Genomic DNA, 27,224 nt, shown 5'->3' on the forward strand with positions numbered 1-27,224 from the left:
CTTTTTTAAATTATTAATTTTTATTCCTTTTATTAGCTCTTAAAACAAAGATATTTTAATAAAAATGATAATAATAATTCCTTTAACTTTTATTATTTAATATATTATGGGCTTTATTGCTATAAAACAAACTTCGGCATAAATAGCCGCAACAAAATGCTTTTTGTTTCAAATAAAAACATTGACATTTATGGGTATGTTCTGCCATACAAATATGATAAATAAAAAATACTAAATCTAAATAACAGACATCTGGCTACGATGTCATTTCCGCCGGAATGGAGTCTATCGATAACTTGCTTCTGTTTTGTTTTGGTGTTGTTTTCAGTTGTAGTTTTTAAGAGTATATTAGACTTTTTACCTTATTTAAACTTTACATAACTAATAAATAAGAATAATTCTTGAATTGTTTATTGCCTGAAAACAGAATTTACCCGCTTATCCCAATTAAATAAAAATAATTCCATATATGTTGTTTAGGTGTTCTAGTTTATTTTTTCTGGGTTCAGTCTTTCTTAGTTTCTTGATTTCTGATGCTTAATCCCGGTCACTTGAGGTCATCAATAGGACCCCACTTTTGGATGCTGCGTGAGGATTGCGGGCCAAACTTTGTGTGTGCTTGTGGCCAAATCTCCAATTTATGGCGCACGGTGTAAGCCTAGCCACCATGTTCCGGATATATTCCGGGTCGGATGGTTGTGACGCGCCTATGTCATCTGCACAAGTGACCGGTTTAGCATATGGTGGGCGGAAAGAGTCAATACCGGCTGGAGGGGCGCGGCAGTGACGAGATCCAACCGCAGACGTTTGTTGTTGTGTTCTGGCGTGCCTTAAGCTTGTCGCGGAATCAAAGGGGTGAAATGTTAAACAGCCCAACACCCGAGATCCCGACTGGGACAATTTTGACGTGCCAACCGCACGAATGGCGAATCAGGAGCCATCGTAGTACGATGTGGTTACTAAAAGTTTTGACAAAAGTCAAAAGTTGTTTGGTTTTTTAAATTTCCGAGGAAATTTAGGTTTTGCCCGGTTCACGCCCCCTGTAGATCCACTCGCACTAGAGACATCACGAAGAGCTCCAACCCACAAAACCGGAAGTAGCCGAAGCTTCGACCGGAAATGCGAATGGTCACCCAACGGGGCTGTCGATGTCACGTGCAAAAGGATCTAAGCGGGCGATCACTGGGCGGGGGGTTTTTTGCTAGCTTCACAAAGGACCTGGATCAGTTGAAAAAACAGCGAAATTGGTTACAAAAGCGATGTCCCCTACATTTTTCAATATAGTGATCATCTCTCTGGTGGCCAAGTTATAGCTACTCTTCCGCTGAGCGGCACAAAGTGGAGCCGGCGGTTGTGAGAATTATCTGGTGATGGAAGGCGACTGAAGATCAAGCAACATCCACTCGTAGTCGCAATGTTAAAACAAAAATCCCGTAGCCAAAGGGGTGCCATAGCCGAAGCTTTTGGCAGAAACCCTTTGGATATAAAATTCGTATTTCTTCATTGCAACCAACCGATTTTTCGGACGAAATGCCTGATCCTCAGCCGTTCCGCCTGATAATTCTCGAAGCTTTGCTTGTTCTAGTTAAAAATACAAAATTCAATGTTACAATTTCAAAAATTGTTGGACGATATGCTGGCGTTTCTTGCCAAAATAGCCGCATGGCGGCGTGAAATATTATCAAAGTAAAGCCGTTTTTGAGATACTGCGAATGGTAGCATAAAACAGCGTGGTTATTTTGGGTTTTAGATGCTGAACGAAGCTTACCGGCATGCCAAATGCCAGTGAGTTTGGAAGAGAATGAGATTGCTGCCGGTACATGTTGCTGCTGTTGGTATTGCTGCCGTACTTGCTGCTCCCTCGCTCTCTCTCTCTAGTTGTTGGGCTTTCGCTGACGTCGGTCGGCCAGTGTGGCAACGAAAAGTTCTATATTAATTTTGTTTTTGGGCGTAACCACCGGTGATGTCATGTGGTGGCTGCTGCCTCTAGTTGGTTGTTGGTATTTTGGTCACCTATTCCTCGTTGTTATCCTCCTGCCGATCCTTTTGGCGCTTACGGCAGTTATCGAACGTGTGACCCCGGAAGCTGCAGTAGGTGCAGCGGGTGGTACGCCGGGAGCCACGAGCATTCTTCGCTGTGGCAGCTTGTTCCTCGTTCTCCTGGTTGTTGTGCTCGATGATTCGGCCCTGTTCCAGGAGCTCCTTGAATGACTGTACAGCCTGGCGGGAAATATGCTTCCGATACTTGATGTTTAGCAGGCCATAGAGCAGATCCAGTTCCGTCTCCTCGTCGTGGCGATCGCTGGGCAGCTGGGCCAGCAGAGCTCGCTTGTGGACAACAAAGGTATCGATTGGATCATTGTCCTCCTGTTTGTTCTGGAAGAACTCCATGTAGACCTGGTAGGCGGGCTTAGTGGGCGAGAAGTGTTCGCGGATGAGAGCAATGGCGTCGTTCCAGGTGTGGGCCTCCTTGCGGACTCCCTGCCACCAAGTACTGGCCAGTCCGTAGAACAACAGCGAGATACCCTTAAGGGCGTTCTCGTCGCTGATGTACTCCAGCTCTTTGTAGATCTTGATGTTGGTGATGAATTCCTCGACCACGTCATGGTCGCGCGTACCGCCGAAGCTATGTGTGCATGCAGAGAAGCTGCCCTTGCCTTTAGCACCCTGGGCGCCAGCTTCTCCAGCTGCAGCTGCGTTTCCGGCGGCACTAGCGGCCGATACTCGCACGGCTTCGATCAGCGCGTGAAGCTGCTCGTTGGTCATCACTATCGGTTGAGCCATTTTGGTTATGTTGGGTTTAGGTGATAAAACTCTTGTGGTTCAGTCGGCGGACAAAGCCAGTGTAGCGAATGCGGCCGTTGATGTGAACTGAAGAGCTCTCCCAAATGGAGGGGCCTTTTATACCCGCCAGTTGTGAAATCGAATTTCGAAAAAGCTTATGGAAATGGGGAGAGCCAAAGTGGGAGAGGAACGGCCAAAGAGCGGGCATTGCCTATGTTTTTTGGTTTGATTATTGCTATGAATCATCGGAGCTACAATAATTATATACTATGATATATCAGCTTGAAAGCCGGTAACTAGCCCAAAAATTGATAAACACATTTATAAATGTTTGAGTTTATTCTTCAATTGATTTTTGTACCATTTTTGAAACAAATTCGTACTAAGATATTTATAAGTTTTTTTTTTATGTTTTTACGTTAATATTACATTGCTATTTGAAATTCTCTCAAGTATGTGATTTATTTGGTAGCCGACACGCAACCTTGTCATCAAATATAAATAAATTAAGAAGTAATTCCTAGAACATTTGGTATTGTATAAAATTGTTTATGAATTTAAATTAAAAATAAATACGCACACATTTTTAAAATATAAACCTTATACTATGATAATATAATATTATCAATTGAAAAGAGCTTTGTTTATGTTTTACAAATTTGCATTACATTTGAAGATACTTTTCTTGGCTGTAATTTCAGCGGTTTGATTAGAATTTATTCTTTTACGTTGTCTCTCGAAATTCAATACACGCGACCCTTTATTAAAGTAAAGTGTACTTATAAAAACATGGTAAGTACTTAATTCTTAAGTTCAGTTAGGGTGCATGGTCTAAAGAGCTCTGTGTATTAATTCTCCCTACATTATACAAGTGTTCGCATTTCTGAATCATTAAAAACGCAAATTAATTTTGCTTTTTATTGTATTAATGTGACGTCATTAGTTTTGAGTTAATAGATATCTACATATGTATATTAATTTGTCATGGGAATCAATATTGATGACCTCAGAAAAGCGGTTTAAATAGAATTTATTTTGCCAAATATAAATAAATATTGATTTCAAGAAATAACTTTCTTCTAATTCCATCCATTAGGAAAATGACATGTTTGAATGCCACCTGATATCAGGGTACATTATCTTTAGAAAAAATGTGTGTAAATCGAATGAAGATAGGAGGAGTGAACCCCCCAGAGAGTCAGGCAATGCTCACCGAATTAATTTAAACACATTCAGAGAGCGGCGTCCACTTTTCGATATTCGAAAAAGCTTTTACTCAATGGAAGAGCGGAATTGCGTTTTATTTCACAAGAAGTCTAAATCTCTGAGTTGGCAAAATTCAACGGCAGTTGCTCCCCCACCGCCAAACGCTTGGGGCTTGAAATTTCGTTCAGAGGGCTTACATTTCCGCCGTTCGTTTGTTTACTTTTCGCGGAACCGAAACGAAAAACCGGCGAAAATATGTCGCAGATGTCCGACGAACAATTTCGCATACTCATCGAAACGATTCGATCCCTGGCACCGATCAAAGATGAGCAACCGCCTTCAAAGGGGAGCTTCAGTAATTGTACGGTGAGATTCAGTGGCCAGCGAGATCATGATGCCGTAGATGAGTTCATCAATGCCGTCGAGACTTACAAAGAGGTAGAGGGTATCAGCGATAAGGATGCCCTGAAGGGTCTGCCACTGCTCTTTAACAACATAGCCGTTATGTGGTGGAAGGGTGTGCGCCGTGATGCCAAGACCTGGCCAGACGCACTGCAACTTCTGCGAGATCACTTCTCTCCCACCAAACCGTCCTACCAGATTTACATGGAGATATTCGAGACGAAACAGTCCCATGGCGAGGTCATAGACTCATTTGTTTGCAAGCAGCGTGCCCTGCTGGCCAAGTTGCCAGACGGACGACATGACGAAGAGACTGAGCTGGACTTCATCTTCGGGCTTATGCAGCCCAAATACCGCGAGAGCATTCCCCGGCACGAGATCAAGACCTTTCGGGAACTACTCGAAAGGGGGCGAACTGTGGAACGAACCAAGCACTGAAGTTGAACTTAAGTTAGTTAGATGCAAAGATATACATAAATATACATATAATAGAAAAATAAAACAATTTAATCTTATAATAACTTGATTTTTTTAATCTTAAAGGTACTGTTTTCCAGATTTTATATAAACTATTACAGAACCCAAATAAATTCAAATAAATGCTAAACAAAAGACAAAAATTATCAACATATTTTTAATAGGGCTTTGAATTTCCCGCTCAAATAATTTCGATTAATGGGCTGTGGTTCTAGTTTCTAGTATTTTCTCTTGGCATACAAAGGACAGATTTTCATCACGACCACAAGTCTGGCCACACTGACTTTGGCATAATTTCACGATTTTGGCCGAGGTGCGTGCGTTTTCAGTAATAAGTTGCAAGTAACGTGCAAATTCGACCACCAAATGGGGGGAAAGTGCCGCCGGCACATTTAATATTCCCAATTACCAGGCGGGATTTTTCCGCCAGCCCAAAAATGCTTCTCAGACCGCGTTTTCTGCTCTTTCAGGTGCCAGGACTCTGCTGGCATCCCCTTTCTCGTTCTTTCAGAGGCTCTGATGTGAGACGGCGACCGTGGATCTGCGACTGCAACTACGACTGCTGAGAGCCGGGCGGAGGACACGATGACCACCAGCAGCGAGGATGTGCTGCTCCAGATGGGCGAGGTGCGGTACAAAAAGGGTGATGGAACTCTCTACGTGATGAACGAGCGGGTGGCCTGGATGGCGGAGCACAGGGACACTGTTACGGTCTCTCATCGCTATGCAGACATTAAGAGTGGGTGCATTTTTCAAACAATTTTTGTTCAGGTTCAAAAACCTTTTTATATGCAGCCCAAAAGATCTCACCCGATGGCAAGCCCAAGGTGCAGTTGCAGGTCGTGCTTCACGACGGTAACACATCAACCTTCCACTTTGTTAATCGTCGAGGACAGCCTGCCATGTATGCCGACAGGGACAAGGTCAAGGAGCTGCTTCAACAGTTGCTGCCCAATTTCAAGCGCAAAGTTGATAAAGACCTTGAGGATAAGAACCGCATCCTTGTGGAAAACCCCAATTTACTACAACTCTACAAGGATCTTGTCATTACCAAAGTGCTAACTAGCGATGAATTTTGGGCCACTCACGCCAAGGAACATGCCCTAAAGAAGATGGGCAAGTCCCAAGAGATCGGTTTGTGTGAAATCCCTTCTGTTCTTCTTAGTTCTAACGGTGTATGATTGTAATTCCAGGTGTCTCTGGCGCTTTTCTGGCCGATATAAAGCCGCAAACGGACGGATGTAATGGCCTCAAGTATAACCTCACCTCCGACGTGATTCACTGCATTTTTAAGACCTATCCCGCCGTCAAACGCAAGCATTATGAGAATGTGCCCGCCAAAATGCCCGAGTCCGAGTTCTGGACAAAGTTTTTCCAGTCTCATTACTTTCATCGAGATCGCCTTACTGCTGGCACGAAGGATATATTCACAGAATGCGGGAAGATCGATGATCAGGCCTTAAAAGCGGCTGTGCAGCAGGGAGCTGGTGATCCTTTGCTGGATCTCAAAAAGTTTGAGGATGTTCCTTTGGAGGAGGGCTTCGGCAGTGTGGCTGGGGATCGTAACGTCGTGAACAGCGGCAACATTGTCCACCAGAATATGATTAAGCGATTCAATCAGCATTCCATCATGGTGCTCAAGACCTGTACCAACGTAACCTCTGCACCGTCGACCATGACCAATGGTACCAACAATGCCAACGGACCGGTTTCGCAATCAGCCTACACGAACGGTGTAAATGGGAAAGCCACTGCTTCCGCAACGAAGAGTTCCTCCAATCAGGTGGACAAAGACGAGCCACAGAGCAAGAAGCAACGAGTGATGGAAAAGATTCATTACGAGGATTTGGGTGAACCCCTAATAGAAGGAGACAACGTTGCCGGCCACGGAGACAAGGCCACCAAGTCCAAACAATTCGAACTGTCTAAGGTGGATCGATACCTCAACGGTCCTGTCCAGAACAGCATGTATGATAACCATAACGACTCCATGAATTTGGAAGAGGTGCAGTACAGGCTGGTTCGCAACTCAGAATCCTGGCTAAATCGAAACGTTCAGCGGACTTTTATATGTTCCAAGGCAGCTGTAAATGCCTTGGGAGAGCTGAGTCCTGGCGGTTCCATGATGCGTGGCTTCCAGGAGCAGTCAGCGGGACGTAAGTTGGCAGGAAATTGATTTAAAGTTTAAACGTAGTTAAATACTTCGATACATCTTATTGCAGAACTTGTACCAAGTGACTTCCAACTAGAGCTGCGTCACTTATACCTATCGCTGTCCGAGCTGCTGAAGCACTTTTGGAGCTGTTTTCCGCCCACCACCGAGGAGCTGGAGGCAAAGCTGCAGCGCATGCACGAGACCTTGCAACGCTTCAAAATGGCCAAACTAGTGCCTTTTGAGGTTGGTTTTAATACTGAATTCCTTGAACCTATCATGAACTTTCGTACATTTCAGAATCGCGCCATGCACGAACTCTCGCCGCTGCGCTCCTCGCTGACCCAGCACATGAACCAGCTGCTGAGCACCGCCAATGCCAAGTATGCTACTTGGAAGGAGCGAAAATTGCGCAACACCAGGTAGCAAACGCCCAATGGAGGCGTTCTCGAGCGTCTGCCACACACCTCAAGAACCATTATTATAGACTAGGAATAACTATAAGCGTATGCGGAACGCATTGGAATAAAACATTATTTGCAACTTGGTAGACCAGCTCTGTTTTAATATCTATTTTTGGTCTCGATCTGTCGTCGTGACTGTGGTTATTTTGAGACCATCGCTGACTGCGGTTGGTTTTGGTGCGTTCTCGTGCCGGTCAATTAGCAGCTCTGAAGATTCTATAAAAGTTGTAATATTGGGCGCTAGGCGCTTCAGTTGTCTGGCAGTTCTTGGTCGCGAAACAAAATTCGGAAATATTTTGTAAAAATGGATATTCAGTTATTCTTTTTCCTTATTCTTTTGAGCTGGGCCTCAGTGAGATCCACCTTGTTATTTCAAACTAACTCTGAATTTGGTGTAAATATAATAATAGTTTTGTATTCTGAATTATCATAATTAAATTCCATAAATTTAGATTTTCATGGCTATATCCGTGCCACTTATTTTGAAGAATCGCAATGTCTTCCTTTCGTATAATTACGAATTTAATTACTACCAGCCAGAGCACGTCTATAAATATCCTCCTATATTGGTGAGTTGGTAAAAAAAATTCAGGATATTCGGTTTAGAAATTACATTTTGATCGATTTAGATGGGTAATGATTGGGAGGAGAGTTACTTGACCTACAATACCACTGGAGGTGAGGGTAGCAGCAGTAGATCCTTTCACTCTGTACAGGGAAACAGTTCATCAAAGCTACGTTCTGCTCGTTCTTTACCAATCATGAGTCGAACCAATTTTTACATAATGCTAAAGGATAAACTTGAGAGGTAAGTACAATGTAGTTACTTATTATAATTCCTAACACTAATACATTACAGATCTGGTTATGCCGCTAAGCCCTGTCTTCTTCGCCTGATTTGCGAAACTAACGCTTCAACGCTTGGCCAAGTCAATGGACTCTTAGGCAACATAGTGCATATCTTATTCACGTAAGTCTAAGAGCTTTTTCTGATCTGCTAATGACAATGATAGCTCAGACCTACGATGGTAACTGTTAATGAAAGATATTTTTAACACCACACTCAAAAACCGGGGTTTCCTCTTGCAGACCCAGCAGCTCTAGTGACGAACATCTAGACAAAGCCTATTACCAAGCCGAATGGGATGGTCATCGGTATGGGGATTGCTCATCGTATGCTAGCCAATGTGAAGAGAATGTATTGGATCTGATCTCAAGGCCATTGCTTGATGTTCTCCGAGAAGTTCTGGACAGACGAAATGGAAGACAATAAACTGGATGGTCGATAAGTCGCTTACAGTTTTAACTGCATTAAACCAATTCGGACCGACACCGATTTCCAATTCTTGGTTTTAATTAACAGCTTCTTGGATACGCACCTTTCTTGCTGACTTTTGTCCAATTCGGTCACCAGTCTGATTTAAAACGCTCTCAGTCGATCATCGGAAATCATTACTTTTTGGATACTTCTTAAATATTTTTATAACATGTACATATCTTTTATATTAAAAACTTCAGTTTTATTATGTGCCATACTAATAAACTTTAATTTTGTTAAGTCCACGCTACTTTTTACTACCAACTCTGAGTATGGGGTAATTGTACTACAAATCCAGTGTTTTTAAAAAGTTTACTGTAAAATGGTCTTTGCTTTATAGATATTCATGGCCATATCGGTGCCCATTGACTTGCCACATCGTAATGTCTTTTTGTCTTACAATTACGAGTTCAATTACTATCAGCCGGAGCACGTGTACAAATATCCACCGATTTTGGTGAGTGTGATAATGGTGTTAGCTTTTGGTTCTGTTTAAAAGTGTTTTTCTTAACAATTTGTAGATGGGTCAGGACTTTGAGGATGGATATCTGACATATCCAACCACAGGTCGCGAGGCCAAAGGTCGACACTGCCAAAATTGCACTGATTGGAAAATTAAGGTCAATAGTACAACTTCAAATGGTTCCCTCAAAAAAACAGCCTCCCGTGAAAAGCGAGCTTTAACTCTGATGAGTCGCTCTGTTTTCTATGCCATGTTACGGGATAAATTAAGAAGGTGGGTGTGATAATTATTAAATTAAAATAAAATATTGAGTAATATTGTCAATACATTATCAGATCTGGTTTTCCTGCTGAAGCGTGTTTGCTGCGTTTGATTTGTGATACAAATGCCTCTCAGCTGGGCGACGTCAATGGCTTTCTAGGAAGTTTAGTTCACATTATATTCAGGTTATATTCTTTATTGAAATTCCATTTATAAGATAATAACTTTTTATATTATAACAGTCCCAGCAGTTCTAAGGATGAGCACCTGCCCCATGAATATTACCAAGCCGAGTGGGATGGTCGGGAGCATCAGGAGTGCTCCGCTTACACAAATAGCTGTAAAGAAAATATTTTGGATCTGATTTCTGTGCCACTGGAGCAGGCCTTAAGCAATATTATAAGTCGACGAAGAAGATGAAAAAAAAAACTAGAGTACTGCCAAGAACCATAAAGTATCTTTCTTGGGGGTGTTTACATATCTAATTAGCAGTCACTTGCCACGCACTTGTTGCGAGTGCCCGACTCCAATTGTAATTCAGTTTCGGTCTGAACATCGTGGTGGTCTAACGTGCGTCTGTGGTTTGAGAAAATGAATCTCCCTAGTTACTTTCTTGGCCTGGTTTTCCTTATAACAGTTTACCTTGATTTAAGCAACTCCTTTGTGGCCTTTACAACAGCCAGTACCCATGGTGTAAGTTATAGAAAAAAGTAGAATATACCAAAAGAGTACTAAAACATCGCAACTTTAGATCTTTGCCGCAATTGCTGTTCCGCTCGAGTTGCCCCATCGAAATGTGTTTGTTTCGTACAATTTTGAGGCCAACTACAATTTACCCGACAAATGGGAGAAATGGACAATATTTGTAAGTTTCATTTTCGGTTTGTTTGCGGCTATAAAACGCCACATTTGTTGACAATTAACACTCTTTTTGTGGCACAATTAACAGTTCAACCAGAATGACACTTTTGTTCGATTATTTACTTATGCATGGTTCTAATTCCAGCAAAACGGTCCCATAGAGTCGGTGGAAGTGGTGGATAGTTCGGATACAGACACAGCTTCGGAGTCATCTCGAAAGTTGGCCAGTGGTTGCAAAAATTGCACAGTGGACGAGAGTGAGGATGGGGGAGGTGAAGAGCAGGATGAAGTGGAGGGCACTACTGAAATGCTTTCGAAAGAACGTAAAGTTAGATCCCTGCTTACACGCTCAAATATCTATCATATTTTCATAGACAAACTAAGAAGGTGAGCTAATATAAGTTAAACTCTTTAGTTCCTATACTAAATTTAATATTTTAGAAGTGGTTTCCAGGGAGAAACTTGTTTACTTCGCCTGATTTGTGAGACAAGTGCTGCTCAATTAGATGAATTCAATGGCGTGTTGGGCAGTGTAATGCATGTCTTATTCAGGTATTATCAACATAACTTAGTTAAACCAAATATAATATATATTTTACCATTTAAGTCCCAGCACTTCCGAGTCAGAAGATCTACCCCTGAGATACTACCAAGCGGAACACGATGGCTGGAATGGCCATTGCCATTTCTATGAACCAGGCTGTGGCGAAAGTATTCTGGATTTGATTTCACAACCTTTCGAAGAGATTCTAAACCACATTGAACTCAATAAAATATAGATCAAACATACATTCATAAATCTTTGGCTTGAGAAGAACCTACCGTTCGACCCAATTTGTGTTACTGGCTTTTCAATTAGCAACTTTCGCTGCTAGAAACTAGAAATTATTAATTGCTCAGTCACTTCTAGATTGAAAGAATAGGTTTTCACTTTGGCTTCTCGAGACTAAGAGTTTAGTTGAATGATGAATTTTGGATACAATGGATGGTTATAGAACCCTCCTTATCCTGTTGACTTTTCACTTTTTCCAGGCTTCACAGGCAAAGTTCGTTTGGAGTACGGGAGGAGCATCTTCAGTAAGTTTTGGGATACGATTTTTATCAGGCCTAAAGAATATTTTCTAATTTATCTTATATGCCCTTGTCAGCTTTTTGTGGCCCTTGCCTTGCCCTTGGATTTACAGAGAGAAAAAACGTTTTTGTCCTACAATTTTGAAGTGTCTTATGACTTGCCCAGAACTTGGAAAAAGAAGCCGCCATTTTTGGTAAGAACTTAGAAGAAAACTATGATTCAAATTCTGATCATGAAATCTCTTTTTAGCGACATGGGAATGGCACAGATAATGATAGCATTATGAGCCATCACCATGGACACCAACAGTTTCATGATTTTATGTACGAGGACTACTATGATGATGACCAACATTCTGGGCACAAGCACAAACATCATCATAATAAGAAGAAAAAGAAGACTAAACCCAAACCTGGAGCTGGCAATAAGCCAACAAAAAACAAGCCCAAACATAAGCACAAAAAAAAACATAAGCCAAAGCCAAAGCCACCACCAGAAGAGGAGGACAATGACTACAAGGATTTCTTTCAGGGATTTCCCCTAGATGGCATGGGTGAGCCTGTGCCCAGAGGTCGTGCAAGAAGATCGCTACTCTCACGTTCCAAATTCTATGATATAATCAATCATCGCTTTGAATTGTAAGTTTTCCCTTAATTATGGGCCTTACAAATCACAACTTTTATTACATTTTCCAGGCATGGGTTAGGCTCAGGTGATAGCTGCTTATTAAGACTGATTTGTGAAGCAAATGACTACCAATTGGGAGATCTTAATGGAGTTCTTGGCAGTTTAGTTCATATAATGTTCAGTCCAAGTACCTCACGATATGAGGCTCTGCCAAAGCGTTACTACATCGCCGAATTGGATGGGCGGAATGGGAAGTGCGGGGGCTATCACTTGCAATGTCATCACAGTGTTCTCGACATGATCACGCAACCTCATTAAAAATAAAACCAAAACCCACTAAATATTATTCATAACAATCGTATTTATCCACAGTAATGTTATGTGTTTTTCATGAACATTTTTAATGCTGGCCATGGACAACTCTTAGCATAGCTTTTAGCCTCCTGGCACATTCTATTATTCCGTTGCCACATTTTATCCGGACAGGTGAATATCAAGCGGGCATATGCACAAAGGCTATAGAAGAGGGCGTGTCTGTCACAGGCGTCACTCTGACGACTCAATGGAGATAGCTCCTGGTATTTGCTCTTCACCACCGAAGAACATCTGGCGAAGTTGGTTTCATATGCATCGATGGTGGGTTCATTGGAAAAAGCCCGCTCTAGCATGGGTCGGACTTTGCCTTGAATCAATCGATTTCCCTGCAGAACTGAGCTGACATTAAAGATGCAAGCCAAACGGCACTTAACGAGGGAATCCAGTAAATTAACTTGACTCAAGGATATACTTTTAGTACTTACACTGGCCTGAGGTCCCGATTTATTACACTCGCTATTATAAACTCCCCAATTTGGCATGGGTGCTGGACAGCAAACGTGGACATTCTGTTGAAAAATAATGTAAAATGTCTTCAAATGAGTATATAGATTAAAACCATAATATACCTGAACTGATTTGGGAGCTGCCTTGCACTTGGCTGAATAAAAAGGATCTACCAAACCAAGAAATATCAAGGCAACAAGTATACGCCCTGTCCGCATAGCTACAGCTTCGAGAGCCTAATGAATGAATCTGCTAAATGTGTAAAAATATGTTTGCGTGTGGCCAGCAGAGAGATGACTAGAAAAGATCACCCAACCATATATTAACCCCTTGATGCTGCTAGGGATTGGCTTTGTATTTTACATCATTTTTTAGTCAGAAAAGTAAATATTTTTATATTTTCCAAATTTTTTGTTTAATTTATGTAGGGTTCATAACGCGGCATCCTTAAAATGTCTTCTGTTGTACTGCAGTTGGTGAAGTTCTTGTGGCTGCCGTTGATTGTTTGCAGTGCCACCAACGATAAGTCGGGATTGCAACAATGTACGGACCTGCTGAACACCCAAAAGTTGGTTTCCTGTTGCGGAAAGTCCTTTCTCGATAAGTTTCTGTTCATTGGCAGCAATTGTACACCCTATTGGGATAATTATGGTCCTGTGAGTAATTCGGTTGCATATATGTTAAATAATCTCCTGAAGGATACATTCAAAGTGCCGCTATGAGTGCCTGTATAACCATTGGAATATTCTTGATAAGGAAAACAAGATTAGGAAACCAGAACTTTATCTGATGATCACAACCCTGTACAGTCCCCTGAATGGTTACGATAAATATGGAACTGCCTTGAAGGCAGCCCATGAGACCTGTGAGGCCTTGGGCTCAAGACACGCCGACTTTCTGTTGCTCTACTCCAATCAGTTGACGGAGGAAATAGGAATGGACTCCTCCACTTGCTTACCATATGCGATGCTACATGCCCAGTGCACCACGGTGTACCTAACCGCCGATTGTCCTCCCGAAAACTGGAGGGGAGATGAAGACTGCGACAGTCTTAAAAAAACTTTGTCCACCTGCACGAAAAAGTTGGATGAAAAGACAGATGATATGGAGGCAAGGGAGATGGCTAAGCAAAGTGGCTGTAACTTAGATTCCGAGGGATTCCAACTGGTAGTGTCTAGCATTTTAACCATCATAATCTCAAGGCTCTTGTCAGATTAGAATCTGTCCAGTTGTCCTAACTGGTTAACTACTGGGGATTATCGCTTATTATTTGTCTGTTTTTCAAGTTCCTAATCGGTTGCATTTAAGCTGATCCAATTCAGACAGTTTAATTGCATTTGTCTGGTTATAGACGAGCCCCCAATTGCGAATATTTTTGAACTTTGGACCACTATAAATCCACCATCAGATCACGATGACTGCTCATTTTGCCTCACGAGACCATCGTTTAAAATGTTTTCGTTGTGCTCGATTAATTAGTGGAAGACCGAGTTATAAATTAAGCGGTTAGAGCGATGCGAAGCTCAGACTGACTGAAATAATGGCCTGGAATATAGCTCTGCTGATCTGCTGTTCGGTGGTACTGGTTAGGAGTAATCCCACTGATGTAGACTGTACTCGTCGTCAGGATTTCAATGTGAGTATTACCTTATAGGCCATATCAATCAGATCAATATATGGATATCGTGCGTTCACAGACTGTAAAGGATTGCTGTGCCTATCCGACTTTTAGATTTGAACAATTTAAAAAAGAATGCGGCAAATATATGCCAGTTGGTGCTCCCAGAATATCACCCGTAAGTTTTAGGTATCCTTATAGTCTGATAATTTTATAACATAACCATTTTTATAGTGCCTCTATGAATGCATATTTAATACGACCAACAGCATGGTGGACGGTGCCATTGATCCTGACAATCTCCAACTCATGCTGGAAAAACTTTTCGGTAGTAATCCGGACTTCATAGATGCCTACTTCAACGGCATAATGAGTTGTACAGAAACTGTACAAGATATGATAAGCAATAGGAGACCTCGTTCTAAAAATAAAACCTCACAGTGCTCTCCAACTGCCCTCTTCTATGGAGTTTGTGCCCAGAAATACGTCTTCAACCACTGCCCCTCATCCAGTTGGTCCAGCACTGAGTTATGCAACTTGGCACGATTGCAGAACATGAACTGTACGAGTGCGAGATCATCACGTGGTACTAGTAGTCAATAAGTTGAGAGCGGTAATAAAATATGAAATGAACATTAAATGGTTATATATTAAGTAAATGGGCCAAAGCGAAAGTAGTTAGGGTATCCGGTTTGGGTGGTATATATATAGAATTAGGTAACTCGGAAATCAGCAGAAGTATCTCGAAATGCTTCACCTGCTGACTTGGGCTCTAATATTTTTACCAGCCTATCGAGCTGCAGATATCTCTTGCGCTCAAAGGCCGGATGTAACAGTGAGTAATTTTTTAATAAAGAAGTTGGGATAACTAATACCTTTACCTTTTAGACCTTAAAAAACTGTTGCAAGCTGCCGAATTTGGACTTTAAAACTTACAATTCGAAATGCAGTCAGTACTTAGTAAATGGGGCTCATATATCACCCGTAAGTCGAATGAATCTTCTTAAGATTATTAAACTTTGTTAACCTCATTTTACAGTGCAGCTTTGAGTGCATTTTCCAAGCTGCCAATGCTATGAACGGCACAAGTTTGGTAATGGAAAACATTGAAAAGATGATGAAAACCATTTTGGGCTCTGATGAATTTCTCCAGGTCTATGTAGATGGCTTTAAGAGCTGTTCTGCTCAGGAGAAGGTAATGATTAAGACCCTAAAACGCCGACGTATGCCCATCACTGGAAAGTGCGGCTCCATGGCCCTGATGTACGGCCTGTGTGCCCACCGTTATTTCTATCGCAACTGCCCGGAGAGTGTCTGGAGCAACAGTCCCGGCTGTAATGAGGCCAGGGAATATAGCATACGCTGCGATGATTAACTAAATGGTTAGCGAAATTTAAATGAAATAAATCACATATTTTCAGCTGCTTTGATCACTGTGTGATGATATTTATTTAGCTTAGTTAAAGAGTACATCCCGCCAGGTGGGCTTTTCTTCGTATCGAAGGACGCTTTGCCCAGATGGGCAGCCAAGTTGGTTCATGGATTCTTCTTCTTCTGACTCCAGATTTAGGTTGGCTATCAAATAAAGTCGATGTAAAAGTATAAATTTCGGTTTTATATAATTTCTGGCTTACCAAGTTCTTCCAAACTCAAACCCAAGCGTTTGGCATGCTGTATTAGAGCTTTCATGAGGAGATTGGTGTCCACAACACCATCATGTTCAACATCTTGGAAGGAGACCATGATGTCCTCATCCATCTCCTCTTCTGGATATTCTTCTCCGAACGGAGCCAACTCGTTATCATCATCATATGACTAAATTAGCATTGGTTATTTACCTTATTTCTATTATTTTATAATATTTCTCTTATAATTTACCTCAGGTCCTATCACAAAGTCCTGGAAGGCAGCCTGAGCTCCTGACCAGAGCAAAAGGCAGCCGACAAAGGTTAACTGGTTCATGGCTGCTGGTTAATCGACAACTGTTCCTCAATCGAACATCGAACTTTGACTGATCATAAAGTCCAATGGGAGCAGACGGAAAGTACTCGTAGTCCGTTGTCATGGTCAATTTGCTGGTTAATGGTCAACACACCGAGGTCGGATATTAATGGCATTTAAAAAACAGGCAACAGATTAAACTTAATGGACGAAACTTTTACTTTAAATGTTTGTTTACATGTTACAAAGATGGAATCTATATAGAGCATCAGCTGCTGGGCAGTGGTACATGGGGCAGGGGATTACATTGTTCAGCGAATTCCTTGGCCAAGTTACAGGGTCTCTCGTTTTTCCACATTTTCGATGGGCAATTGAGGAAAGTCTCGGCATTTACACAGCTATATATTATTCCGGCAAAAGGTGAACAGCCATGGGGAAGGACCTTATAGGACTCAATGTTCATTGAGTCCATGTGGCCCTTAACTGTGTGAAAATAATGAAACTTTAATTTATGAAACTGCCTAAGAATAATCATACGCACCGTTGGTCAGACAGGACTCAAATGAGTGGACTATACGGGAAACAATATCCTGATCTCGTCGATGAACATGCTGTTCTAGATATTGCTTAACCCTCTCCATTTTAATATGTCCATTGACCATAGCACCCGTTTCCCGATAGATGCAATCAGGATAGCACTGAAATAGTGAAAGAACTTAAAGGGATGGGTTTCCTTTACAAAATATAACTACTTACCAGGTGAGCAAAACTGGGGTATTTCGAGTTTGCTGACTTCAAGCCACTCACATATTTGTGGCACTTCTGGGGCACATCTCCCATGTCCAATTCGGGAGTGCGACAGCAAGTGTTAATGTCCTAAAGGAATGATTTATTATTTTTCAGGAAGACTTTCTTAACTATTATTTTCACTTACGAAATTATTAAAGTTCGGGGGTTGCGAGCAGTTAAATGCCGCCTGTGAACACTCCAGCAAAACGAGGAAAAAACCAAAATAAATTATAGATTTTTGCATGTTTTTAATATAGTGATTAATGTCCGCTGTGGTGCCGCAAAATGAATAAAATTTTTCTGGCCGTCAGCCCGTCGCTTTATATAGCCAAATTTGGACGGCTTTTAATGGATCGAGTAATGAAGTCGGGTCGTTTACCATTGTTTGTTGGTTCAATGCATCTGCCGAAGGCTGAGAGCCAAACATCAGTTACTCACAAAGGTTGACTGACTGATGACTGGACTCGATTCCACTCGATTTTATTTGGACAGCGCTCGTGCGTGACAAGAATTTTTGTTTGGGGAAATACCAGAAGCTGACGCAAATTGGGCAAAAATAATATGGATGAGAGATTAAAGCGGGGCTAAAGTTCGGGTGACTCACATCCATCCAGGTGAGGATGCGGATAATCCTTTCGCTATTCCGTTACATCCTAATTAGTGCGGCGTGTAATTAATGAGAATGCTGAAAGACGAGACCCCCTATGGCCACCGAAGTGTTGAAGATGCCAGCTAAGTAATTGTTGAGTGCTCACACCACCAGCTGTCATGTGTGGCTACACTGAGAGAAATTGCTATGAAATGGGTTATGATTTTATTTTTATAAATATATTACTTTACAAGATCTATTTATGTTACCAACCAGAGTAGATTTTTTATCCAGAAATCATATAGCATTACCTTACTTTTTCCAAAGAGAAGTCAATGATTGATTTTTCTCAGTGTCTGTGTGTGCGTGCTTCTCTTTTGTGGGCTTGTTGTGTCTTCTGCTCAGTGATTTCCTCCTTATGTTCCTAACCACTAAGCTGATGGCTTTTTGGGCATAAAACGATTTCATCGGAGTTCCTTTGTGCTTAATGCGAGCTTAAATGCCGCGAGAGAGTACATTATTTAAATGGAAGTTAGGTAACTACATAATCCCCGATGAATTAAAACAAGCTTATCAAAGTTTTGCACTCTGATTGATTTTAGTTTTCCCATTTCCTTTTGGCCTATCTTGTTAATTGAAAAACCAAACCCAATGTTCTATGCCACATCACAGACAATGGCTGCAAATTGCAACACAGGTGATGCATTCAATGAATTTCCCGATTGGTTATCCGCAAATGAATTAAAAAACTTTTCAGGTGGAAAGTGTGAGAAGCATATATGAGAGGAGAAAAATCTCTGCAAAGAAAAAAAAAACAAGCTGCTTGAAATGCGTGTGACATTAAATATGCATGAGACAGAACGAACGCTTTAATGCCTGCTGGAGAACTGGAGAATACCGGGTCAGTAGAGATACACAGAGAATCGGAGAAACAGAGAGATGGAAGCATGTGGGAGGAACACAAGCCGGGGACAACGAACATGTCTTTGCTTTTGGCATGGAGAGAAAGCATTTTTAAATTGGAATTTAAATGCTTCTGAGTGGCAGTTGACATTAGCATTTGTTTGAAAATCAAACAGTTTGGATAAGGATGTCGACATCCCCATAAACTCCCTCCCCCATCTAAAACCCCAGCCCAACCCACCAAGCCAACCCTCATGTGTCACACGCATTCCGAGGCCCGTAGCAGACCCAGGACATCCGTCTAAATGTTTATCATTGTAATATAAAAATTTAGCAGACGGGCAAGCAAAAAGCTGGCTTGTAAATAAAAATGTTGCCTTTGTTTTCTCTACAATTTAATTTCACACATTTTCCGGGAACTGATTTGCCGGGAGGCCTAGCTATATTGATATTTCAATAACTGTCAGTCTCGGGGGTCTGCCACTTGAGTTTAATTTGATTAGGCCACGTAAGAGGTGTCTTCGTGCGCATTTCACAACTCACAATTAAATTCAGCCTGCGACTTCAAAGGACCAGCATGGAGTTTTCAATCTGTATATATATTCTATATATATATATATTGTTACAAAATCAGGAGTATCCCTTTTCCGTATACCCTAAACAAACAGCCAGCGAAATGCTGGGCAAACATCGGGCCCAGCACATATTTGCATAAATCAAATAGGCAGATTTTCAGGCATTAGAACTGCAATCGAATCGGTTTCCTGTTTGGGGTCCTTTTACCCCCTTTCCCCCTACGGTTTTCCACCTGTTGCCCGGCGAAAAGCTTTGGCAACAGCTTGTGGAATGCAGCTTTGGCGAGCTTTCCCCTTGTGGAACCCAAAATTGGCGCCTTTTGGTAAGAAGGCGAGGCTTGTTAAGACACATCCTTCGGCCGTAACTTCAGTTATCAGCGGAATGTGAACGAGTGCGGTTCTTTTCGGAATTTCAAAACTGTCTCGAATTCAAGGGGCCTCCTTCGAAACCGTTAAAGTGGAAACAAATTTTTGAATAATGTGCAAGTGGAAAATGTAAATTTTAATTAGCAAGAAAAGGAATAAGAAAATAATTACCTCATCTATTACGCATAACTTAGCAAAGGCAATGGCCCTTAGAGTTTTGTTTAGGGTTCAAATGTGGCCATAATAAATAATCCTGCATATAAATGTGAACACAATAAAGTTTTGGGCCCCAGTGCGTGGGGGTGTGTCAATAACCAAGGCAACTAGCCGCAACGCCCACTCCGGCAGAAACAGCTTAAACATAATCATTTCGCAGCTTAGAAGGCGTTAAACGCATTTAAGCCGGGTCAAGTAAGTGGTCGAAAGGACAAAGGACCCGCCTCCTGTGGCTTCGGTGGTCACTTGAAAAGTCCCCAGTGCAAATGTGTTAAACACACACAAGAAATCCCAAGGATATCAAGAAAAATTGCTGAACTGGAGAAAGGGAATCCTCATTCTGCAGATACGGACGGTGTTAGAGTAGAAGGTAGGCAATTTTCCCGGGCGGTTGGGTAAGGGAAACAAATTGTGGTTAATTAAAATGCCAGTGCATACACACACACGCCCACCTGCTGAAAACAATGCAACCGCTTACAAAAGCGAAATTTCTGCGGCTGAACGGGTGCGAGAAGATGGGGTTTTAGCCAGGGCTTCAGAGGCATTGTTTTGCGTGTTTGCTGTATCGATTGGGGTAAAAATTCCAACCAGAAATCAGAAATCAAAAACCCCCATCCAATCCAGCACTTTACCAAGTGATAACCAGGAAAGACTTGTTGCCCTAGCTTTATGGACTTCCGCTGCGAGCTGAGTAAATCTCCGACAGCAAATCTCCCTGGCATTTCGGCAACTTGTAATGCATTAAACCAAATTTTTATTGGAACCAATAAATAACAGATTTGGAGACCAGGTTCCCGTTCCTTTTGTAGCAGATTTTTATGGGTTTATGCTTAGGACTATCCGACGGAGTTGGTGAGAGATCCCTCACGTAGCTACAAATGCAGGCGCCTGCACGTGCCACATACAATGGCTAAGGAGAGCCGTTAAAGTCCAGACAATAAAACGCCACACTTGTTGGCAATCGCTGGAGTGTCCGGCCCCTTCCACAGTACCCAACCTTTCAAAGGATATGTGCTGACTTAAGCTTTCGAAGTGGCCAGCAGATCTGGCTCAAGCGGAAATGGAAATGGCAGTGCGTGCCTGCAAATTATGATGTTGGCTTGTCTAGACTGGCTTTTCCTTATCGGCCTCCAAGGAAACTACACAAAATCCAGAACAATAAAATTTAAGCGCCCAAGGAGGATGAATAAAATTAGCAATATATTTTCTCTGGGTTATATGCTGAATATTATATATTTATATTTCCCCTCTGTATTCCCGATCGCATACATTGTTTCCATGCTTAAATGAGCAATTTAATTACAAACTTTCTATACGCTTATGCCTGCGTGCTGGCTTTTCAGGCTGCCTTTGTCCATGTGGCGTATACGTAATATGCTGTTGCTGCTACTGCTGCTGCTGCTGTTGCTGCTACTGCTGCTGCTGCTGGTCTCTTGTGTGGCATGTTTATAAATTTTAAATGCTACGTTTTTTACCACTGCTGCTATGGCAGCTTATGCATATAAAATTTAATGAGCTACATTAATGAGAACCGAAATAGCACTTTTCCATCCCGCCGATGTCCCGTGCAATGATGTAGCGTTTTGTTTAAAGGTGAAAGTGGAAAGTTGGATAAAAAGAAACAGCCTTCAATGGCTTGCAAAATAATTTAATTTTTTGTCTGCATATTTTGTTGTATAAGTGCGAACGGCGAAAGCTTGCCACTATTATTATATTTTCAATCCCCTTAAGAAATCCCCGGCAATTGCGAGCAAACATTTATAAGCATTATAGCAGCCGGAAATTGCAGAAACTCTCGCATGGGCGAGAAAAAAAATGAAAAAAAAAAGACGGAGAAACCCACAAGCAATCCCCTTTTTTTTTGTTGTGTCGCCTTTGGCAAATCCATTGTGTGCAATCGTACGAGATTAGATACAATCTTCTATAATAGCATGTGCAAAGAGGCAAAGAGGGGGCAGAGGAGGCAGAGGAGCAGAAAGAACGATGTGCGATTTGTCCAGCTCACATCCCAAACAGACCCATTTCTTATGCCTTCGGTTATTTCTGGTAATGTCCTTTTTATGCCGCCGTTGATTCGACCAGGCTGAATTTGTTTTGCCTTGTTTTCCCGCCGGGCGGACATTCGTCAAATTGACTGGTCATAAATGAGATTTGCCCGTTGCCAGGCTGTAGCTGTCAGAATGAATTTGCATCCACACGCTGATTTCAAATGTATGTGTTCCTCTTGGGTGTTTTGGGCTTTGGTCATGTCTACTTCTGATTTCATTGAAATCAAATATGCAATTAGCTGTTATGGCCATAATTTAGGCCAGCTAATTTTTCGCCCGACGTTATTTATGAGGTAATTAGAGGCGCTCCTCTGCCATTTTTTTCCCTTTTCAAATATTTTTAACTTTAAATTGCGGCTTGTAAATATTGCTGTCTTAACTCATCTGTGCTGTAAGCGTGCAAGGCTTGGGAAATGGAATGAAGGCAACGGGGCGTATGTGTTATAAGTAACCGACCGGCTAATGAACAAGGAACCAGGACCCTGGCAAACTCCGGAAAAGACGTGCAGGCATGTGCTGTGCAGTAATAATCAACCAGCCTTTTGTTTTATGTACAAACGTACATTGCGTTAATTTACGAGAAAAACAAAAAGGAGAAACAATGAGCCAGGAAAATGGAAAGGCGCCGGAGACAGTGGGAGCTAAAAGTAGAGCACCAACCAAAGCCTTTGGGCGGAATTTTCAATTTGCCTGCAGGTTTAATATTTCATGGGTTGTGGCTAGAAATTCCTGGGCCAATTAGAAAATCGCCTCGGGAATGTTCTGTCCGAGTAAATCGGAAATTCCACAGAAAGTAATTGGCTTTTGGTTTTGGGTGGCACTTAAAAGATAAGCATTTTCATCTGAAATGAATGTGGATTCCAGTGAAGGTTTTTCCCCTGGGAATAAAGCGGTTTCTTGTTAGCTTAAAACTTGCCAAAAGATAAGTAGAAAGTGCTAACCACTTCCGCTTTGATTTTAGAGCGTTCAGACAACTTTTATAGCTCACTGTGAACAGACCCATCTACATATTTAATATAAATATATATATATATAGCGTATGTATGTGTCTTATTTGCCGCCCTGTTTTATGTTTTGCATTAATGTAACGATGCATCATTTATGCCATTTATTATCAGAACATAAATGCGAGATTTTAGCTCTGAGGCACAGCAAACCTCAAACTTGGCAGCCCAGGGCCCCCATCTTTGGCAGGAAGTTAGCGTTTCTAATTTCTATCACCATCAACCTTGACTTCCGGACCCTTTTTGACTTGCTTTTTATGGGCACATATCAGTACCGAATAACAGGACCTCCGATCTGCTGACGCTCCCGTCCGCCTTTGATGGCAAAACTAATGAATTTTTATGGCACTGGGCTTGTGCCTCTGCCTATGCCTCTGCCTATGCCATTGGACCATTGGACTTGGTATTCGACTTAAAGCTAACTTCCCTTCACGCAGAATTGATGGCTCTTTAAGCCAGCCACGATGTGGGCGTTGCCCAGAGTCGGTGAAACATGGCCAATGCAATTAACACATACAGGCCAAAAGCCACAGGCCGTGGACGCGGATGCGGTGGAGCGGGTTGAGGATGAAGGGTTGGCAATTGAACATTGCCTGACAGCTCTTGGTTTCAGCCAACCGCCGGGGAATCCCCTAACAATTGTGGGAATTATAACTTTCTGATTGAACGAATTCAGCAAGGGAGAGATTTGAACTTTGTTAAATCGGAGGAAAGTAGTTAGGAAACGTCTTATTTATCATAACACATATGATAGTGGAAAACTAACTCTTGGAAGGACATTTAGGTTTTATACAATAAACATTATTTTACTTTAATCTTTAAATCTAGAATTCTTAAGCTTACTTACTTAAGCTTAAATATCATCTTAATTTTACCTTTCTTTGAAAATAAAACTTTAAACTAACCTATTATAGTACCACACCAGTTGAGTGCCAGGATGTTATAGAATGAGTGACCACGACCACATCGAATCGGTGAATGCCAGCGGGAGTGATCCGCTCCTGGAGCTGCACAACCTAGAAGGCATCGGCGAGAGCGTAGAGCTGCAGTGTCTGGTGCAGGAACACATCGAGGCCTCGACCTATGGCAACGCCAGTGACCACTGCCTCACCCAGTTCGACTCGATTCTATGCTGGCCGAGAACAGCCCGCGGAACCCTGGCGGTGCTCCAGTGCATGGACGAGCTGCAGGGGATACATTATGATAGCACTAGTAAGTTTGGATGAGAGAACAGTAAAGAAATTATGACTTTATACTATCTCACCTTAAAAGATCACAACCTTTTAATGAAGTTTCATTCTTTGTTATGCTTAAAGAAGTTAAAAACCAGACATTAAGTCAACTCGAAAAATACCATTTTGATTAGGACAAGAAAGCAAAGGAACTCAGTCTATTTATAAAATTGTTTACATTTTCCTTGCGTGCCTTTTCGAATTTGTCCAGAGAATGCAACGAGGTTCTGCCATGCCAATGGGACCTGGGAGAAGTACACAAACTACGATGCCTGCGCCCACCTGCCCGCGCCCGAGTCGGTGCCGGAGTTCGAGGTCATCGTGGAGCTGCCCACCATTATCTACTACATCGGATATACCATCAGCCTGGTATCGCTCTCGCTGGCGCTGATTGTTTTCGCCTACTTCAAGTGAGTCGACCCCCTGGTGACCCTATGCTAGTACATATATATATATCGTATATATATCCTTGCCTGGCATTTATTTTTACCTAACCCCCCCTTAACAGCCCCTCTCCTTTGTCTTATTCGCCGCAGGGAGCTGCGTTGCCTGCGCAACACCATTCACGCCAACTTGTTCTTCACGTACATCATGTCGGCTTTGTTCTGGATACTCTTGTTATCCGTCCAGGTGAGTATTATGTCCACGAGATAATTGCAATTGCAGTGCTGTTAAATCATACTTGGTCTACAAAGGTGCAGCTTCTATATTAATAGCAAGCTAAAAGCATTCCCTGACAGGCTAAAAATGAAGGTTATTAAATATAGAGCTTGCCCTTTCATCTTTAGATCTCTATCCGAAGTGGCGTGGGCAGCTGCATTGCCTTGATCACCCTCTTTCACTTTTTCACCTTGACCAATTTCTTTTGGATGCTGGTCGAGGGTTTGTATCTTTATATGCTGGTGGTGAAGACCTTCTCGGGGGACAATCTGCGCTTCAATATCTACGCTTCTATAGGCTGGGGTAAGTTTGGATGCCTGGAAGTTTGCCAAACAATTAAGTTTAACCCCTGCTGACACAGGTGGTCCGGCCTTGTTTGTTGTCACATGGGCGGTGGCAAAAAGTCTGACGGTCACCTACAGTACTCCCGAAAAGGTAAGTGTGCTTTGAGATTACGAAGGGAACTGCTAATAGAGTCTACTCTTCTTTCTGTTTCCTTTTTGGGCAGTATGAAATCAACTGTCCCTGGATGCAGGAGACCCATGTGGATTGGATATACCAAGGACCTGTCTGTGCGGTACTAATCATCAATCTCACCTTCCTGCTTCGCATCATGTGGGTGAGTATGGAGTTACACTGAAAAAAACTAGCTAAAGTTAAATATGTCTTCCTAGAAGGTTCCAAAAACCAAAGTCCCATGGTTAAATTTGCTAAAAAGACCAAAATCTTTTAAAAAAATTTACAAAATTATTAAAAGTTTTTCTTTTTTAAAACGCAAAGTTAACCAGAGACCATTTTTTCCAGTGTAACTTGCCAAAAATAGCTAGCTAGATTATCAGGTTGCCTTTCTTTCAGGTTCTTATCACAAAGCTGCGCTCGGCCAATACAGTGGAGACTCGTCAGTACAGGAAAGCAGCTAAGGCCTTGCTGGTGCTCATCCCCCTTTTTGGTATCACCTACTTGGTGGTGCTCGCTGGCCCATCAGAATCCGGCTTAATGGGTCACATGTTTGCCGTACTGCGAGCGGTTTTACTCAGCACTCAGGTGGGTTTTGTCTACCTAAGCCAAGTGGTTTTCCTTTTTTTTTAAAGAAATGTGTGTGTCACAGGGCTTCTCGGTGTCGCTGTTCTACTGCTTCCTAAACTCGGAGGTGCGAAATGCTTTGAGACACCACATTTCCACGTGGCGGGACACGCGAACCATCCAGCTGAACCAGAACCGCCGGTAAGTAGTTCAAACTTATAAGTTTGTTACTAAGTACACTGGTTATAAAAACTTAAAATAAGTGGAAAAGTGTTTTTTAAGAAGCTTACATCTTTTTTAAAACAAAATGAAAGAGTTGTTGATTTTGAATGTTGTTTACTGCTTTTACCAATTGCTAATAACAAAGTTATATATTTTTTTCTCTCTGCACTTTCCTTTAACTTGACAGCTACACGACGAAAAGTTTCACGAAAGGCGGTGGTTCCCCTCGGGCCGAGAGCATGCGGTAAGTTATGTGATAATTGTGGCTAAGAAGTGACGGGATATCTTGACCTGACCACCGTTGCAGACCCCTGACCAGCTACTATGGACGCGGAAAGCGAGAGTCCTGCGTGAGTTCGGCCACCACCACCACACTAGTGGGTCAGCATGCACCACTTTCGCTCCACCGGGGATCTAATAATGCCCTGCACACGATGCCCACTTTGGCGGGAAATGCCATGAGTTCCGGCAGCACTCTGAGCGTAATGCCCCGGGCCATTAGTCCTCTGATGAGGGTGAGATAGGCGGAATGGGCCAAAGTCCAGCCTTTGACTAATCGTTTCTGAAATTCCAGCAAGGACTCGAGGAGAACTCGGTGTAGGACAAATCCTTAGCAAACTGCATCTTAAGAGACTGAAACTTTCATTGAATTCCACTTCCGTGTCGGAGATCTGCGAGTGCGATTAGTTAGCTAATACTAGATATTTTAGTGAGGAGTACGATGAAAGGAAGAAACCAAGTACCAAGCGGAGCCAGAAAGCAAGCAAACTTAAGTTAGGTCAATCGTTTTAAACTGTTAGATGTCGTCTATGTGAATCGCTGAAAGCCCCCATCCCATTGAATCAAAAAAGATGAAACCCCATTTCCGCTATGTACTCCAACTGTAGCTGTTGAATGTAACTCAATGTGCAAATGGATTAATTCTCTGTATGAACATAAAAATCTGAGCATCTAAATAAATGGTCTATTTACTTCGGTGTACTTTATTGCCGTTTTTCTTTTCATTTTTCGGGGATTTAGCATTGTGGTGGTTCGTCCTTTGATGTGCGGGTTCTTTAAAAAAGAAAATGCCAAAGAAATTTTCTTTGGAAGATATGTATGTATGTATGGAGCTGTTATGGCTACAAAT

At 42.1% G+C, this 27,224-nt stretch overlaps 14 protein-coding genes across 18 annotated transcripts; 10 read left to right on the forward strand and 4 right to left on the reverse strand.

Moving 5' to 3' along the window:
* Nucleotides 1-468: 468 nt before the first annotated feature.
* Nucleotides 469-2,860, reverse strand: LOC108106730 (activity-regulated cytoskeleton associated protein 1). Its single transcript, XM_017213967.1, has one exon. It carries the CDS (start codon nt 2,782-2,784, stop codon nt 2,014-2,016), a length of 771 nt encoding a protein of 256 aa, XP_017069456.1. The 5' UTR covers nt 2,785-2,860; the 3' UTR covers nt 469-2,013.
* A 1,274-nt stretch (nt 2,861-4,134) lies between these two features.
* LOC108106298 (activity-regulated cytoskeleton associated protein 2) lies at nt 4,135-4,926 on the forward strand. Its single transcript, XM_017213267.2, has one exon. It carries the CDS (start codon nt 4,246-4,248, stop codon nt 4,828-4,830), a length of 585 nt encoding a protein of 194 aa, XP_017068756.1. The 5' UTR covers nt 4,135-4,245; the 3' UTR covers nt 4,831-4,926.
* Nucleotides 4,927-5,148: 222 nt separating this feature from the next.
* On the forward strand, nt 5,149-7,571 carry LOC108106775 (general transcription factor IIH subunit 1). The gene is made up of 6 exons (XM_017214016.1): nt 5,149-5,182; nt 5,340-5,608; nt 5,665-6,003; nt 6,063-7,025; nt 7,092-7,267; nt 7,322-7,571. The coding sequence occupies exons 2-6, from the start codon at nt 5,455-5,457 to the stop codon at nt 7,445-7,447; spliced, it is 1,758 nt and encodes a 585-aa protein (XP_017069505.1). The 5' UTR covers nt 5,149-5,182; nt 5,340-5,454; the 3' UTR covers nt 7,448-7,571.
* A 204-nt stretch (nt 7,572-7,775) lies between these two features.
* Nucleotides 7,776-8,758, forward strand: LOC108106352. Its single transcript, XM_017213332.1, has 5 exons — nt 7,776-7,879; nt 7,938-8,054; nt 8,115-8,293; nt 8,345-8,455; nt 8,575-8,758. The coding sequence occupies exons 1-5, from the start codon at nt 7,790-7,792 to the stop codon at nt 8,756-8,758; spliced, it is 681 nt and encodes a 226-aa protein (XP_017068821.1). The 5' UTR covers nt 7,776-7,789.
* Nucleotides 8,759-8,910: 152 nt separating this feature from the next.
* Nucleotides 8,911-9,983, forward strand: LOC108106290. 3 transcript variants are annotated; one of them, XM_017213259.1, is made up of 6 exons: nt 8,925-8,974; nt 9,045-9,080; nt 9,144-9,260; nt 9,325-9,539; nt 9,602-9,712; nt 9,770-9,983. In XM_017213259.1, exons 3-6 carry the CDS (start codon nt 9,150-9,152, stop codon nt 9,945-9,947), a joined length of 615 nt encoding a protein of 204 aa, XP_017068748.1. In that variant the 5' UTR covers nt 8,925-8,974; nt 9,045-9,080; nt 9,144-9,149; the 3' UTR covers nt 9,948-9,983. The 3 variants fall into 3 exon arrangements, with proteins under 3 accessions (XP_017068747.1, XP_017068746.1, XP_017068748.1); XM_017213258.1 differs by lacking the exon at nt 9,045-9,080 and having other exon boundaries at nt 8,911-8,974; XM_017213257.1 differs by having other exon boundaries at nt 8,915-9,080.
* A 99-nt stretch (nt 9,984-10,082) lies between these two features.
* Nucleotides 10,083-11,241, forward strand: LOC108106289. Its single transcript, XM_017213255.1, has 5 exons — nt 10,083-10,220; nt 10,279-10,392; nt 10,534-10,775; nt 10,830-10,940; nt 10,996-11,241. The coding sequence occupies exons 1-5, from the start codon at nt 10,119-10,121 to the stop codon at nt 11,165-11,167; spliced, it is 741 nt and encodes a 246-aa protein (XP_017068744.1). The 5' UTR covers nt 10,083-10,118; the 3' UTR covers nt 11,168-11,241.
* Nucleotides 11,242-11,360: 119 nt separating this feature from the next.
* LOC108106235 lies at nt 11,361-12,426 on the forward strand. Its single transcript, XM_017213161.2, has 4 exons — nt 11,361-11,465; nt 11,537-11,653; nt 11,710-12,098; nt 12,156-12,426. Exons 1-4 carry the CDS (start codon nt 11,370-11,372, stop codon nt 12,403-12,405), a joined length of 852 nt encoding a protein of 283 aa, XP_017068650.2. The 5' UTR covers nt 11,361-11,369; the 3' UTR covers nt 12,406-12,426.
* A 38-nt stretch (nt 12,427-12,464) lies between these two features.
* On the reverse strand, nt 12,465-13,139 carry LOC108106356. Of its 2 annotated transcripts, XM_017213337.1 has the most exons (3): nt 13,032-13,139; nt 12,888-12,971; nt 12,465-12,830 (listed from the first exon to the last, which is right to left on the reverse strand). In XM_017213337.1, exons 1-3 carry the CDS (start codon nt 13,125-13,127, stop codon nt 12,465-12,467), a joined length of 546 nt encoding a protein of 181 aa, XP_017068826.1. In that variant the 5' UTR covers nt 13,128-13,139. The 2 variants fall into 2 exon arrangements, with proteins under 2 accessions (XP_017068826.1, XP_017068825.1); XM_017213336.1 differs by having other exon boundaries at nt 12,465-12,971; nt 13,032-13,127.
* Nucleotides 13,140-13,322: 183 nt separating this feature from the next.
* On the forward strand, nt 13,323-14,127 carry LOC108106302. The gene is made up of 2 exons (XM_017213273.2): nt 13,323-13,565; nt 13,621-14,127. Exons 1-2 carry the CDS (start codon nt 13,362-13,364, stop codon nt 14,125-14,127), a joined length of 711 nt encoding a protein of 236 aa, XP_017068762.1. The 5' UTR covers nt 13,323-13,361.
* On the forward strand, nt 14,128-15,152 carry LOC108106303. Its single transcript, XM_017213274.2, has 3 exons — nt 14,128-14,545; nt 14,607-14,705; nt 14,762-15,152. Exons 1-3 carry the CDS (start codon nt 14,450-14,452, stop codon nt 15,128-15,130), a joined length of 564 nt encoding a protein of 187 aa, XP_017068763.1. The 5' UTR covers nt 14,128-14,449; the 3' UTR covers nt 15,131-15,152.
* Nucleotides 15,153-15,275: 123 nt separating this feature from the next.
* LOC108106359 lies at nt 15,276-15,902 on the forward strand. Its single transcript, XM_017213340.1, has 3 exons — nt 15,276-15,362; nt 15,416-15,511; nt 15,567-15,902. The coding sequence occupies exons 1-3, from the start codon at nt 15,276-15,278 to the stop codon at nt 15,900-15,902; spliced, it is 519 nt and encodes a 172-aa protein (XP_017068829.1).
* Nucleotides 15,903-15,983: 81 nt separating this feature from the next.
* On the reverse strand, nt 15,984-16,501 carry LOC108106380. The gene is made up of 3 exons (XM_017213369.1): nt 16,406-16,501; nt 16,162-16,342; nt 15,984-16,102 (listed from the first exon to the last, which is right to left on the reverse strand). Exons 1-3 carry the CDS (start codon nt 16,487-16,489, stop codon nt 15,984-15,986), a joined length of 384 nt encoding a protein of 127 aa, XP_017068858.1. The 5' UTR covers nt 16,490-16,501.
* Nucleotides 16,502-16,709: 208 nt separating this feature from the next.
* Nucleotides 16,710-17,521, reverse strand: LOC108106351. The gene is made up of 4 exons (XM_017213331.1): nt 17,403-17,521; nt 17,225-17,344; nt 17,010-17,166; nt 16,710-16,951 (listed from the first exon to the last, which is right to left on the reverse strand). The coding sequence occupies exons 1-4, from the start codon at nt 17,499-17,501 to the stop codon at nt 16,737-16,739; spliced, it is 591 nt and encodes a 196-aa protein (XP_017068820.1). The 5' UTR covers nt 17,502-17,521; the 3' UTR covers nt 16,710-16,736.
* A 2,203-nt stretch (nt 17,522-19,724) lies between these two features.
* On the forward strand, nt 19,725-27,052 carry LOC108106271 (diuretic hormone receptor). Of its 2 annotated transcripts, none has more exons than XM_017213236.1 (12): nt 19,725-20,276; nt 23,873-24,170; nt 24,402-24,600; nt 24,727-24,820; nt 24,979-25,153; nt 25,212-25,285; nt 25,359-25,469; nt 25,706-25,894; nt 25,959-26,074; nt 26,283-26,339; nt 26,403-26,610; nt 26,670-27,052. In XM_017213236.1, the coding sequence occupies exons 2-12, from the start codon at nt 23,906-23,908 to the stop codon at nt 26,694-26,696; spliced, it is 1,515 nt and encodes a 504-aa protein (XP_017068725.1). In that variant the 5' UTR covers nt 19,725-20,276; nt 23,873-23,905; the 3' UTR covers nt 26,697-27,052. The 2 variants fall into 2 exon arrangements, with proteins under 2 accessions (XP_017068725.1, XP_017068726.1); XM_017213237.1 differs by having other exon boundaries at nt 20,059-20,101.
* The last annotated feature ends 172 nt before the right edge of the window (nt 27,053-27,224 follow it).

Source organism: Drosophila eugracilis, unplaced genomic scaffold, assembly GCF_018153835.1.
Source record: "Drosophila eugracilis isolate 14026-0451.02 unplaced genomic scaffold, ASM1815383v1 contig_81, whole genome shotgun sequence".
NCBI lineage: Eukaryota > Metazoa > Arthropoda > Insecta > Diptera > Drosophilidae > Drosophila > Drosophila eugracilis.

Excerpts from the sequence above, each read along its gene's own strand:
- LOC108106730 (XM_017213967.1), bottom strand. The coding sequence starts at position 2,784 with ATGGCTCAACCGATAGTGATGACCAACGAGCAGCTTCACGCGCTGATC.
- LOC108106298 (XM_017213267.2), top strand. The coding sequence starts at position 4,246 with ATGTCGCAGATGTCCGACGAACAATTTCGCATACTCATCGAAACGATT.
- LOC108106775 (XM_017214016.1), top strand. The coding sequence starts at position 5,455 with ATGACCACCAGCAGCGAGGATGTGCTGCTCCAGATGGGCGAGGTGCGG. Across the intron at positions 7,026-7,091 it reads CCAGGAGCAGTCAGCGGGAC|AACTTGTACCAAGTGACTTC; the intron begins GTAAGTTGGCAG and ends ATCTTATTGCAG. Across the intron at positions 7,268-7,321 it reads CCAAACTAGTGCCTTTTGAG|AATCGCGCCATGCACGAACT; the intron begins GTTGGTTTTAAT and ends CGTACATTTCAG.
- LOC108106352 (XM_017213332.1), top strand. The coding sequence starts at position 7,790 with ATGGATATTCAGTTATTCTTTTTCCTTATTCTTTTGAGCTGGGCCTCA. Across the intron at positions 8,055-8,114 it reads ATAAATATCCTCCTATATTG|ATGGGTAATGATTGGGAGGA; the intron begins GTGAGTTGGTAA and ends TGATCGATTTAG. Across the intron at positions 8,294-8,344 it reads CTAAAGGATAAACTTGAGAG|ATCTGGTTATGCCGCTAAGC; the intron begins GTAAGTACAATG and ends AATACATTACAG.
- LOC108106290 (XM_017213257.1), top strand. The coding sequence starts at position 8,973 with ATGTACATATCTTTTATATTAAAAACTTCAGTTTTATTATGTGCCATA. Across the intron at positions 9,261-9,324 it reads ACAAATATCCACCGATTTTG|ATGGGTCAGGACTTTGAGGA; the intron begins GTGAGTGTGATA and ends AACAATTTGTAG. Across the intron at positions 9,713-9,769 it reads TTAGTTCACATTATATTCAG|TCCCAGCAGTTCTAAGGATG; the intron begins GTTATATTCTTT and ends ATATTATAACAG.
- LOC108106289 (XM_017213255.1), top strand. The coding sequence starts at position 10,119 with ATGAATCTCCCTAGTTACTTTCTTGGCCTGGTTTTCCTTATAACAGTT. Across the intron at positions 10,393-10,533 it reads GGGAGAAATGGACAATATTT|CAAAACGGTCCCATAGAGTC; the intron begins GTAAGTTTCATT and ends TTCTAATTCCAG. Across the intron at positions 10,941-10,995 it reads GTAATGCATGTCTTATTCAG|TCCCAGCACTTCCGAGTCAG; the intron begins GTATTATCAACA and ends TTACCATTTAAG.
- LOC108106235 (XM_017213161.2), top strand. The coding sequence starts at position 11,370 with ATGGATGGTTATAGAACCCTCCTTATCCTGTTGACTTTTCACTTTTTC. Across the intron at positions 11,466-11,536 it reads GTACGGGAGGAGCATCTTCA|CTTTTTGTGGCCCTTGCCTT; the intron begins GTAAGTTTTGGG and ends TGCCCTTGTCAG. Across the intron at positions 12,099-12,155 it reads ATCAATCATCGCTTTGAATT|GCATGGGTTAGGCTCAGGTG; the intron begins GTAAGTTTTCCC and ends TACATTTTCCAG.
- LOC108106356 (XM_017213336.1), bottom strand. The coding sequence starts at position 13,127 with ATGCGGACAGGGCGTATACTTGTTGCCTTGATATTTCTTGGTTTGGTA. Across the intron at positions 12,972-13,031 it reads CAGCTCCCAAATCAGTTCAG|AATGTCCACGTTTGCTGTCC; the intron begins GTATATTATGGT and ends ATTTTTCAACAG.
- LOC108106302 (XM_017213273.2), top strand. The coding sequence starts at position 13,362 with ATGTCTTCTGTTGTACTGCAGTTGGTGAAGTTCTTGTGGCTGCCGTTG. Across the intron at positions 13,566-13,620 it reads ATTGGGATAATTATGGTCCT|TGCCGCTATGAGTGCCTGTA; the intron begins GTGAGTAATTCG and ends ATACATTCAAAG.
- LOC108106303 (XM_017213274.2), top strand. The coding sequence starts at position 14,450 with ATGGCCTGGAATATAGCTCTGCTGATCTGCTGTTCGGTGGTACTGGTT. Across the intron at positions 14,546-14,606 it reads CTCGTCGTCAGGATTTCAAT|ACTGTAAAGGATTGCTGTGC; the intron begins GTGAGTATTACC and ends GTGCGTTCACAG. Across the intron at positions 14,706-14,761 it reads GTGCTCCCAGAATATCACCC|TGCCTCTATGAATGCATATT; the intron begins GTAAGTTTTAGG and ends CCATTTTTATAG.
- LOC108106359 (XM_017213340.1), top strand. The coding sequence starts at position 15,276 with ATGCTTCACCTGCTGACTTGGGCTCTAATATTTTTACCAGCCTATCGA. Across the intron at positions 15,363-15,415 it reads CTCAAAGGCCGGATGTAACA|ACCTTAAAAAACTGTTGCAA; the intron begins GTGAGTAATTTT and ends TTTACCTTTTAG. Across the intron at positions 15,512-15,566 it reads ATGGGGCTCATATATCACCC|TGCAGCTTTGAGTGCATTTT; the intron begins GTAAGTCGAATG and ends CTCATTTTACAG.
- LOC108106380 (XM_017213369.1), bottom strand. The coding sequence starts at position 16,489 with ATGAACCAGTTAACCTTTGTCGGCTGCCTTTTGCTCTGGTCAGGAGCT. Across the intron at positions 16,343-16,405 it reads ACTTTGTGATAGGACCTGAG|TCATATGATGATGATAACGA; the intron begins GTAAATTATAAG and ends ATGCTAATTTAG. Across the intron at positions 16,103-16,161 it reads TTTGAGTTTGGAAGAACTTG|CCAACCTAAATCTGGAGTCA; the intron begins GTAAGCCAGAAA and ends TTTATTTGATAG.
- LOC108106351 (XM_017213331.1), bottom strand. The coding sequence starts at position 17,501 with ATGCAAAAATCTATAATTTATTTTGGTTTTTTCCTCGTTTTGCTGGAG. Across the intron at positions 17,167-17,224 it reads ACCCCAGTTTTGCTCACCTG|TGCTATCCTGATTGCATCTA; the intron begins GTAAGTAGTTAT and ends TCACTATTTCAG. Across the intron at positions 16,952-17,009 it reads TGAGTCCTGTCTGACCAACG|TTAAGGGCCACATGGACTCA; the intron begins GTGCGTATGATT and ends ATTTTCACACAG.
- LOC108106271 (XM_017213236.1), top strand. The coding sequence starts at position 23,906 with ATGAGTGACCACGACCACATCGAATCGGTGAATGCCAGCGGGAGTGAT. Across the intron at positions 24,601-24,726 it reads ATTGTTTTCGCCTACTTCAA|GGAGCTGCGTTGCCTGCGCA; the intron begins GTGAGTCGACCC and ends TATTCGCCGCAG. Across the intron at positions 25,286-25,358 it reads CCTACAGTACTCCCGAAAAG|TATGAAATCAACTGTCCCTG; the intron begins GTAAGTGTGCTT and ends CTTTTTGGGCAG.